General features: G+C 40.4%; 1 protein-coding gene across 15 annotated transcripts in view; it reads right to left on the bottom strand.

Moving 5' to 3' along the window:
* The window catches only part of BCL2L13 (BCL2 like 13), a 148,576-nt gene that overhangs the window by 45,207 nt on the left and 90,838 nt on the right, over positions 1-12,531 (bottom strand). For 2 of the 15 annotated variants that reach the window (XM_079774893.1, XM_079774904.1), the window contains one exon: positions 12,086-12,198. The exons of 10 other annotated variants lie outside the window; for them this stretch is intronic. In XM_079774893.1, the coding sequence (XP_079631019.1) occupies positions 12,116-12,198 (83 nt within the window). In that variant the 3' untranslated portion in view covers positions 12,086-12,115. Of the gene's footprint in view, positions 1-10,820; positions 12,199-12,531 lie in introns of those variants that run through there. 3 more of the 15 variants (XM_079774903.1, XM_079774892.1, XR_013813702.1) reach the window with 2 other exon arrangements.

Below are 12,531 nucleotides of genomic sequence, written 5' to 3'. Positions count from 1 at the left end.
GTGGTTTTAAGAACATGAGGGAGACTTTACCTTGCTTAGGTGGCCCCCACAATCACTAGATCTCAATCCAATTGAGCATTTGTGGGACGAAGTGAAAAGAGCCATCAGGCAGCTGGTTCCACAACCATCAAATCTCACAGAACTGGACAGTGCTATTCATAAGGCATGGTGTCAGATTCCTCGCATCACCTTTCAACATCTCATGGAGTCAATGCCAAGAAGAATTGCCGCAGTATTGAAGGCAAAAGGTGGCCCAACGAAGTACTGATGGGGTGGTCATAATAATCTAGCCACTCAGTGTAGTATGATACTATTTATATTAATTTCCAAACATAAAAAATAATATATTTTCAAGATGACAGTACTCATAAATACCTGTACTCGCTGCCTTCCACAAGCACATCAAAATTATAACTAAAATACAGAACAACCATCATTCAGAACCACCTGGAAGATGGCTAAATGGAAGTTTGACAGCCACAGAAAAAAGAAGAAAGCACAATGAGACTGGAAGGTGGGGCAGAGGAGACAAACAGGATGGTCCTATACCCGTGTGCCACTTTCTTCAATGGAAGGAAAATCACCTCTGTGGAAGCCGCTCATGAAAAAACAAGGGGTCCCAGTCTCACACCAGACCCCCCGTCTAGGGTTCCAGAGCTAGCAGGAAAACTCCCTGCAACTACGGGTGTAAAAACCAGAGGGGATTGTGGCTGAGGGACGCAGAGGCTGCTGGAGACCCAGGCTTTCCATTTAAAGTGCCGGCTCATGAACTTACTCTGACTCCCAGCACCAGGCAGATTTGAGAGACCCAGACACATACAGGGAGGAAATGGATTGTCTGGAAAGGGGCAGGAACTCAGGAGCGGCTTTCTCCCAGACAAGGTTGCTTGTAGGGGTCATTGTTCCTATGCTGGGACCCCACCCCCTGTCGCAGGACTGACTAGCAGCCATATCTGAGTCTCCATTGGCCTGGAGCAAACTGTTTCCTCCCCTGAGGATTCCCTGACACCATGCCCCATCCAATTTGTAGCCTCACCCAAGCTGTATGCAGCAGCTTTTCCATATGAATGGACTGTCCTGGCTCAGGCTACAAATTTTGCTTAGATCTTTCAAACAAGTTGAAACCTGGTGATATCATGCTCCAAACCAATTAATAAAACACCCAAACCCCAGCAAATGTACCAGCCTGCCTTACTTCATAGGTGGGCTTCGATGGCAGTCATCTGCAGATCCCTCTGTAGCTCCAGTCAAAAAGTAAGCATACACAAATTAAAATACAGAATAATATACAAGGATTCAACATGAGAATAGAGTATTCCAAGAATCAAATAAGGGGGGATCCACGATGTCGGCCAACAGGACAGCAGTGAGGAAGAGAGTGTGAGTGAGAGAGCAAAAGGTAAGTGCGTGGACATGAGGGGTATGTGTGTATGTGTGAGTGAGGGATAGTTATAGTCCTATTATATTAGGAATGTTGGGGACTGGCAGACCAGGCTCCCCTAGCCAGGCAGCCTCTACTACCGCTACAATCTCTCCCGGGGTGGTCGGCCCTGCTGCAGAAAACACGCCATCTTGAAGGGGAGTGTGACTGTGACTGAGAGCCAAGCCTCACCTCCACCCAGGGAGACCTCGGACACCAACCGGGACCCTATAGCCACAATGGCCAGGGACCAGCTGCCTCAGCTGCAAACCCACAAACACTGAGACTCCAGCCTCCCAGGCCATGGGCTCCTAAAAAGTTTGTCCAGGGGGAAACAAAATGGTGGCCGAACCGGTGGACGGGTCCTGCACCTTATCACGGAACAGATAGAAGAAACAGCTGAACTGAATAACATCCGCCCGTAATTGGCGAATTAAACACAGATGATGAGACAATACATGGAAGGAAAGGTCAGAGGTCGCTTGGAGAGCGGTGGGATCGGGGATCTGGGCTGGAGGAAGAAACGCATGCAGCCGGGACTAGAGTCTCAGAGGGAGACTGTGCTGCAACAAATCAGAGTCCCTTGGGGACAGTGTAGCGCTCAACTGTGGAAGGGATTCCACAGGTCTGTTGGCAGCAGGTGACTCTAGATCTAAGTCTACAGCCGTGGGAGGATGCACCCAGAAAGCCAGCCTACAGTTCTGCACTGGCCGTGCAGTGTCAGGGGTAAAGAGACATGCAACAGCACGGATGCTCTGTCTTTATAATTTCCTTGCTTTTACTCGCTAAACCCAATGCATAGGATCTTTCACTTACAAACACTCACGGAGGCTGCGATGCAGGGGAAAGTGGTTTTGTGGAAGCTGGGGAGCAAAACAGGGGAGGCAATCAGGAATCCAGCTCAGGGACAGTCAGACCCCTCCAACATTGAATAGACATTTTTCACCTGCACCCAGGATTAAACTCATTAGGGAAACAAAGATTCTAAATACCCCCAGGGAGCCTTCTAGGACTGGGTTGAGGGGCCATTTGTTTCCAAAAACTAATACAGAAACACCGCCACCCAGGGGTCGTGTCAGAAATAGATGCTTGTGTAAATACAACTAAAAGCAGGCAGAGCCCTAACAGGTTTGGCTCAGTGGATAGAGCATCGGCCTGCAGATTCAAGCGTCCCAGGTTTGATTCCAGTCAAGGGCATGTACCTTGGTTGCGGGCACATCCCCTGTAGGGTGTGTGCAGGAGGCAGCTGATTGATGTTTCTCTCTCATCAATGTTTCTAACTCTCTCTCCCTTTCCCTTCCTCTCTGTAAAAAATCAATAAAATATATTAAAAAAAAAAAAAAAAGCAGGCAGAAAAACAAAGGGAGAGATTGATCCTGCCAGCCTGCAACCAAGGTTGTGGGGTCTGACACAGAGTAGCATAGGATCGCTGGGAACTTCAACACGATGCTGACTACTTAATATGAAACTGAGACATGGCAGGCAGAACAGTAGAGAGGGGTCTTAAACAGTCCCCACAGGACATTAAAACCAAGCTGAAGTGAATGAACTTCACTACTTCACTTTTTTATTTATTTTTTACTTAAGAAACTAAATTTTTTTCTCTTTATTTTATTATTTTTCATTATTTTTATTTATTATTACTTTTAAACTTCCTTTTTAAAGATTTTTTGTATTAGTGTTCTACATTCTATTTTTATATTTTTATCATTCTTTTACTCTAGCTCATTTTTTCCTTTATGCCAACCCTTTCTTCCTCACTTCTCCCTTTTTCATCCTGTCTCTCTTCTGTTCCTGCTTTAGTTTTTCTCTTTTCTTTCTTTTTACTCCTTGTTAAAAATTGATCTTCTTTATCTGCTTTATCGACGCATTACTATTATAGTAGTCTCTGTTGGCTTACTCGTATATCTAATTTCCTCTCCCCTGCTTCAAGTCCATGCACCCTTCTCTATTCTCTTTCTTCGCTAGCCAATTTTCTTCTTCTTGTCACTTGTTTATTATTTTTTATTTTTTTTTATTTTATGCATTTGTTTTTCCTCTCCCCACTATTTATTTCTCTTCTACTAATAGCTTAGTTAGTTTCACTCACGAAACTCAGGCCTATCTACCCTCAACTCTATTATCCTTTTCCAAAAATGGATAGATAGATAGAGAGATAGACAGATTAAAGGGGAAATTTTTTCAATTTTTACATATATAAATTTTCTTTATGTATATTTTTTAGATATTTATTTTAATTATTATTCTTTTATTATTATTGGAGTAATTTGTTTTTTACTTTCCTTCTTATACACTCATTATCTTTCTACCTCCTCTATACTGAATCGTGGCCATTCCCCCATTCATTCAATTCCTTTACCTTACCTTCTGGAAATAAGCTCTGCCTCTTCAGATTCAGCTTCCCTCCTTTTTGTCTGGGTGTTTGTTGTTGTGATTTTTGGGTAAGTTGTTGGTTTTGTGGAGTTTCTTCCCCATATACATATATTTCTTTCCCCTTCTTTCTTCCACTTTTTTCTTTTCTCTCTTGCCTTTTTTCCTTTTCTCAGTATCATTTTTGCACTCTTTTCTCTCCCCGAATTCTCTTTTCTCTGGTTGTCACCTTTATTTGGGGTTAGTAATATCGTGAATACATTTGTGTTTTGTCTATGTCGCGTCTTGTCGAGTTGTATTTTGTGTCTTTTGGTCCACGCAGTAGACAGTAAGTCATATAACCAAACACACTAAGAGGAGCAAAAATGGGGAGACAAAAAGACAGCCCCCATATGAAAGAAAAGGAAGAATCGCCGGAAAAGGAAGTAAACAAAATGGAGGCAAGCAATTTGTCAGAGAAAGAATTCAGAGCAATAGTCATAAGGACACTGAAAAGGATGGAATACAAATTCAACAACATGTGAAAGAACCAAGAGGAAATGAAGAAGAACCAAGAAGAAATGAAAACATGATATAACTGTAATAAAGAACTCAATAGAAAGCATCAACAGTAGACTAGAAGAAGCTGAGGACCACATCAGCAAGCTAGAAGACAAGGTAGGAAAAATACCCAAGCAGAGCAGCAACTGGAAAAACACCTTAAAACACAGAAGGAGAGCCTAAGGGAGGTTTGGAACAACAAGAAAGAAAACAACATCTGCATAATAGGGGTGTCAGAAGGACAGGAAACTGAGGAAGGAATAGAAAACCTGTTTGAAGAAATAATGACAGAAATCTTCCCTGATATAGGGAAGAAAAAACTCACAAGTCCAAGAAGCTCAGAGTCCCAAACAAATTGAACCCAAAAAGACCAAGACTAAGACACATTATAATTAAATTGGCAAACACCAACGACAAAGTAAGAATCTTAAAGGCTGCCAGAGAGAGACAAAAAGTTACCTACAAGGGATCTCCCATCAGACTATCAACTGATTTCTCAACAGAAACACATCGGGCCAGAAGGGAATGGAATGAAATATACAAAGTGATGCAAAGCAAGGGACTGAATCCAAGAATACTGTACCAAGCAAGGAAATCATTCAAAATTGAAGGTGAAATCAGGAGCTTCACAGGAAAAAAAGGACTAAGGAAGATTATTACCACCAAACCAGAAATGCAAGAAATGCTAAAGGGACTGCTGTAAAAAGAAGAAATAGGAAGTGAAGAAGGAAAACAGGCATAAAGAATAAAAATGGCAACAAACAAGTAACTATTAATAATAACCTTAAATGAAAATGGAATAAATGCTCCAATCAAAGACATAGGGTAGCTGAATGGATAAGAAAACATGATTAATATATCTGAAGTCTACAAGAGACCCACCTGAGAACAAATGACTCACAGAGACTGATGGCAAAGGTGTAGGAAGCGGCTCTAGGGTCAAGCTTCAGGCTGACCTGTGGCAGGACCACAAACAAGTCCCAGCCTGGAGGGCAGAGCTCTCCTAGCATAATTAAGCCTGACCTTGTAGCCCGCCCTAATTCCTTCCTAAGTAGCTAATGGGCTGTGGGAGGTGCAGCAAGTGTTGCCAAAACAAGAACATTTGTATACATGTTAATCTACCCTGTTTTAATCAGACTATAAAATAAAGCATCAGTTTGCAGGCTGGGTCTTTTGTGTCCTCAACCAGGCACGGAAGATACACCAAGCCCCAGCTGTATTCTCTTGTCTGTCTTTTCTTCAATCTTTCACCGCCCCTCCTAAGGTTCACCCTTGGCCAGGAAGGCGCAGCACATGAAGGGATTGAAAAATATTTTTCAGGTGCATGAAAATGAAAAAGAAACTCTAGTAGATATAATTATATCTGAAAAATTATACCTCAAAGTGAAGGCCATAATAAAAGATAAGGAAAGACACTTCATAATACTAAAGGGAGCAATTCAACAAGAAAATATAACTCCAATAAAAATATATGCATGCAATACAGGAGCACTGAAATACATTAAAAAACTTCTGGAATATATCAAGGGAGAGACTGACAATACATTAATAGTTAGGGACATTAATACCACACTGACACCACTAGATAAATCTTTAAACAAAAAACCAGCAAATACATTAATCCTAAATGACACACTAGATCAGATGGAAATAATTGATATTTTCAGAACATTTCACTCCAAAGTTACAGAATACAAATTCTTCTCAAGTGGACATGGGACGTTTTCAAAGATACACCACATATTGGGACACAGGCAAGGTCTCTTCAAATTAAAAAAGATAGAAATATCAAGCATCTTCTGATATCAAGAAGGCATAAAATTAGAAGTTAACTACAATAAAAACAATGAAAAAATAATCAAACACTTGGACACTAAATAGCATGCTATCTACACTAATAAAAGAGAAATATGCAAATCTACCATATCTCTGCGATGCCCACAAGCCAATCAGGAGTGAGTAAGCAAATTAATCTGCCAAAGATGGCAGGTTAGTTTGCATACGGAGGCATGGAGCAGCCGGGGGCAGGGCTGGAACATCCCCAGGACCCAGGTGCTCTGAGCCAGCCCGCGCACAGGCAGCCGGGGTCGGGGCGGGAACGTCCCCCGCAGTGAGCGAGCAGACAGCACAGTCCTGCTTGCCCCTGGCCGTGGCAGCGAGGGGCAAGCAGTCCCCCGCAGGACCCCCACAGAGAGCAGACACCAGGGACCTGCTGGCCCCTGTGGCGGTGAGCCAGAGAGCAGACAGAAAGGCCCTGCTGGCACCTGGCTCCTGCAGCTAAGGGTAAGCAGGCCCCCACAGAGAGCAGAGGGCCTGCAGTGGCGTCCGCAGAGAGCAGAGAACCACGGAGAGCATGTTAAGTCATCAGTAGGATATCCCCTGAAGACTCCCAGATTGGAGAGGGCGCAGGACAGGCTGAAGGACCCACCTCACCCCCCTCCCCGTGCACAAATTTCATGCACCGGGCCCCTAGATAAACAATGATTGGGTTACCAAAGAGATCAAAGAAGGAATAAAATACATCTTGGAAACAAACGACAATGAAAACACAACAATCCAAAATCTTTGGGACACAGTGAAAACAGTCCTGAGAGAAAAGTTCATAGCACTACAGGACTACGTCGGAAAACAAGAAAAACTGGTAATAAAACATCTAACTCTACAACTTGAAGAATTAGAAAGAGAGCAACAAGAAAAACCCACTGTGATCAGAAGCAAGGAAATAATACAGATTAGAGCGAAATAAATGACACAGAGACAAAAAAAATACAAAAGATCAATGAAACCAAGAGGTGGTTCTTTGAAAGGATAAACAAGATTGATGAAGCTCTAGCCAGGCTCACCAAGAAGCAAAGAGAGAGGACCCAAATACAAAATCAGAAACGGAAGGGGTAAAGTAATAACAGACGTCACATAAATACAAAGAATTATGAAAAAATACTATGAGCAACTCTACTGCAACGAACTGGTCAACCTAGAACAAAGGACATATTCCTAAAAAAAAAAAAAATAGACCTTCTAAAACTCAACTAGCAGAAATAAAAAAATCTGAATAGGCCAATAACTATGGAGGAAATTGAAGCACTAATCAAAAAACTTCCAAAAAAACAAAAGCCTGGACCAGATGGCCTAACAGGGGACATTTATCAAACATTCAAAAAAGAAATAAAACCTATCTTCCTCAAACTATTCAAAAAAAGTCAACAGGAAGGAGCACTTCCAAGCTCTTTCTATAAAGCCAGCATTACCCTAATCCCAAAACCAGATAAAGACACCACAAAGAAAGAGAATTACAGGCCAATATCTCTCATGAACACAGACGCCCAAATCCTCACCAAAATTCTAGCAAATGGGATCCAGCTTTACATTAGAAAGATCATACACCATGATCAAATGGGATTTACCTCAAGGATGCAAGGATGTTACAACATCCGCAAATCAATAAATATGATACACGACATAAACAAACTGAGAAATAAAAATCACATAATCATATCGATTGATACAGTAAAAGCATTTGACAAAATCCAACAGTATTTCTTGATTAAAATTCTCAGCAAGGTGGGAAGAGAAGGATCACACCTCAACATAATAAAAGCTATATATGACAAACCCACAGCCAAAATCATACTCAATGGGCAAAAACTCAAACCATTTCACCTAAGAACAGGAACAAGACAGGGATGCCCACTCTCACCACACCTGTATGACATAGTACTGGAAGTACTAGCCATTGCAATCAAACAAGAAGAAGAAATAAAAGGCATCCAAATTGGAAAAGAAGAAATAAAACTGTCCTTATTCGCAGATGACATGATATTGTACATAGAAAACCCCAAAGACTCCATCAAAAAACTACTAGACTTAATGAATCCGGCAATGTAGCAGGACACAAAATTAACACCCAGAAATCTATGGCCTTTTTATACACCAATAATGAACTCACAGAAAGAGGAACTAAAAAAGCATTCCTTTACATTGCACCAAAAAAATTAAGATACCTAGGAAGGAAAAGACGTGTCCTCAGAAAACTACAGGACATTGAAAAAAGAGATAGAGGAAGACATAAACAAATGGAAGAACATACCATATTCATGGATTGGTAGAATCAACATCATTAAAATGTCCATACTACCCAAAGCAATTTATACATACAATGAAATCCCCATTAAAATACCAACAGTGCTGTAACTGGTTTGGCTCAGTGGATAGAGCGTCGGCTTGCAGACTGAATGGTCCCAGGTTCGATTCCGGTTAAGGGCATGTACCTTGGTTGTGGGCACATCCCCAGGAGGGGGTGTGCAGGAGGCAGCTGATCGATGTTTCTCTCTCATCAATGTTTCTGACTCTCTATCCCTCTCCCTTCCTCTCTGTAAAAAAATCAATAAAATATATATTTTTAAAAATACCAACAGCATATTTCAAAGACCTATAACACTCTCCAAAAATTCATCTCGAATTTAAAAAGACCCCGAATAGCTGCAGCAATCCTGAAAAAGAAGAACAAATTTGGAGGGATCACAAAGCCCTGGTTCTCAAAACTGCCCGGTACTGCCAAAGAACAGACATATAGACCAATGGAACAGAACAGAGAACACAGAAATTGACACAAGCCATTATGATCATTAATATTTGACAAAGGAGTCAAGAGCATACAAATGAGTCAAGACAGTCTCTTTAATAAATGGTGCTGGTAAATTTGGTCAGATACATGCAAAAAAATGAAACTATATCACCAACTTAGACCATACACACACACACAAAAAAAAAACTCAAAATGGATAAAGGACTTAAACGTAAGATGGGAAACCATAAAAATCTTAGAAGACACCATAGGCAGCAAAATATCAAACATATGTCGTAGTAATATCTTTACCGATACAGCTCCTAAGGCAATGAACACTAAGGAGAAAATAAACAAATGGGACTACATCAAAATGAAAAGCTTCTGCACAACAAAAGAAACCATCAACAAAACAAGAAAGCCCACTGCATGGGAGAGCATATTTGCCAATGTTATCTCCGATAAGGGTTTAATCTCCAACATTTACAGGGAACTCATACAACTTAACAAAAGGAAGATAAACAATCCAATCAAAAAATGGGCAAAGGACCAAAATAGACACTTTTCTAAAGAGGATATACAGAAGGGCAAGAGAGATATGAAAACATGCTCAAAGTCACTAATCATCCGAGAGATGCAAATCAAAACGACAATGAGGTACCATCTCACACCTGTCAGAATGGCTATCATCAACAAATCAACAAACGAGAAGTGCTGGTGAGGATGTGGAGAAAAAGGAACCCTCATGCACTGCTGGTGAGAATGCAAACTGGTGCAGCCACTGTGGAAAACAGTATGGAGTTTCCTCAAAAAGTTAAAAATGGAACTCCAGTTTAAACCAGTAATGCCACTTCTAGGACTATATCCCAAGAAACACCAATCAGAAAGGATATATGCACCCCTATGTTCATAGCAGCACAATTTACAATAGCTAAGATTTGGAAACAGCCTAAGTGACCATCAGCAGATGAGTGGATTAAAAGACTGTGGTATATCTACACAATGAAATACTACACTGCTATAAAAAGAAGGAATTTTACCATTTGCAACAGCATGGATGGAACTGGAGAGCATTATGCTGAGCAAAATAAGCCAGTGGAAGGAAGATAAATATCACATGATCTCACTTATATGTTGGATATAATGATTAACATAAACTGATGTACAAAAATAGATCCAGAGCAAGGGGCAGGGGAGGGGAGGTTAGAGAGCAACCAAAGGACTTGTATGCATGCATATTAGCATAACCAATGGACACAGACACTGGGGCGATGGGGGCTTGCCCTCAGGGGTGGGAGTGGCAGGGGGGTCAATGGGGGAAAACAGAGACATATGTAATACTTTAAACAAAAAAAATAAATAAAATCAACAATCTGGAATATAAGGAAGCAAAAAACACCCAGTCAGAAGAGCAAAAAGAAAAAAGAATCCAAAAATAAGGAGCCTCTGGGACAACTTCAAGCATACCAATACTCACATTATGTGGGTGCCAAAAGGAGAAGAGAGAGAGCAAGATACTGAAAACCTATTTGAAGAAATAATGCCAGAAAACTTCCCCCACCTGGTGTAAGAAATAGACTTACAAGTCCAGGAAGTGGAGAGAGTCCCAACAAGAGGAATCCAAAGAGGACTACACCAAGACACATCATAATTACAATGTTAAAGGTTAAAGACAAAGAGAGAATCTTAACCTTTTGCACTCGGATGTCGAGTGTGACTCGACACGGTTAGCATCGGTAGCAGCTCTTTTTATACTCTTGAATGTATCAATAATTTGAAATATAAAAAAATCCAAATAAATAAGTTTCTATGAAAAGAAACTCCAGGTTTTATTCTACTGCCGCACTTTGTAAAATCTGAGGTATTTAAAAAATTAAATCCCGAGTAGAATAAAGGAATCGAGAAAAAAGCAAGTGAGTGCAAAGGGTTAAAAGCAGCACGAGAAAAACAGTTAGTTACCTACCAGGGAGTACCCATACGACTGTCAGCTGATTTCTCAACAGAAAATATGCAGGCCAGACGGGAGTGGCAAGATATATTCAAAGTGATGAATAGCAAGAACCTACAACCAAGATTACTCTACCCAGCAAAGCTATCATTTAGAATTGAAGGTCAGACAAAGAGCTTCACAGATAAGAAAAAGCTAAAGGAGTTCATCACCGGCAAACCAGTATTATATGAAATGCTGAAGGGTATTAAGAGGAAGAAGAAAAAGGTAAAGATAAAAATTATGAACAACAAAGTGACAATAAATACATATCTATCAACAAGTGAACCTAAAAAACAAAATAAATGAATAAGAAATGTAATAAACAAAATAAAGTGATGAATAAAATTGAACGAGGGTCATGGAAGCATAAAATAGACTGACAAATCTCAGAAGGAAGGTAGGAGAGGGGACAGGAAGAGATTAACGAAAAGATCTTATATCTAGGGACACAGAGTAGGCTGGTGAATGCCTGGAGCAGGGCGGTAACTGCGTTGGAGGGACAAAGGGGGGAGGAAGGAGACATCTGTATACTCTGAACAATAAAGATTTTTAAAATAAGAATAATAATATATTTTCTAGGGATATCTATATTTTTATCCATATATATGTGTGTTGGAAGTATAACTTTAAAAAAGTAGGAGTTACTATTGTTAAGCAGGTAGAATCATGTAGAAATCTAGGAGTGACATAAGAGGAAATTAAAAGCGTTGGCTGTGAACTTTTCAAGGATTGGGATAGTAGATACGTATATATTAATTTTATTCATCCTCATCCTTTAATCATTTATAAACTTTTTGTTAGTATGAAATGTTTCATAATTAGAACTATTTAAAGCACTACTTAAAAACACCACATAGCACCCTGGATGAAATGGATGTTGGTTGAAGCATTGTCCTGTGTACTGAAGGGTCGTAGGTTTGATTCCCAGTAGGGCCACATACCTAGGTTGTAGGTTCAGTCCCACTCTCTGGGTGTGTGTGGGAGGCAACCAATCAATGCTTCTCTCTCACATTGTTATTTTTCTCTCTTTCTCTTCCCCCTCTCTTCCACTCTCTTTCCCTCTCTGTAGAATCAATGAAAAACGTAACCTCAGGTGAGTATCAAAATCAAATAAATAGCCCTAGCTGGTTTGGCTCAGCGGATAGAGCGTCGACCTACAGACTGAAGAGTACTAGGCTCAATTTCAGTCAAGGGCACTTACATCGGTTGCAGGCTTGATCCACAGTCCTTGTCAGAGCGCATTCAGGAGGCAACCAATAGAAATTCTCTCACAAATCCATGTTTCTCTCTTTCTCGCTTCCTTTCTTCCACTCTCTAAAAACCAATGGAAAAATATCCTCAGGTGAGGATTAACAAAAAAAATTGAAAATAAATAAGTAAATAAATACCACATCACAATTTACTGTATGTAAAATATTAGTAGTATAGAGGAGCCACATTGCACCTTTCCCCACACCAGTCTTTCCCCAGGGCTGCCTCTACCCCTCTCTCCCTCTAAAAAAATAAAAATAAAAGAATGTATTAGTAGTATAACTTATCATGTGGAATAGTCTTTCTAGTGGTCAGTATTAAATAATGTAAAATAATATTAAAGAGATTAAATCTATCATTCATTTTTTTTGTAAAGAAAAGATTTTTTTTGGAAGT

Source organism: Cnephaeus nilssonii (genome assembly GCF_951640355.1).
Source record: "Cnephaeus nilssonii genome assembly, chromosome: 6".
Taxonomy (NCBI): Eukaryota; Metazoa; Chordata; class Mammalia; order Chiroptera; family Vespertilionidae; genus Cnephaeus; species Cnephaeus nilssonii.
The sequence above is the reverse complement of the archived record's forward strand: the minus strand, read 5'-3'. Positions and strand labels throughout refer to the sequence as shown.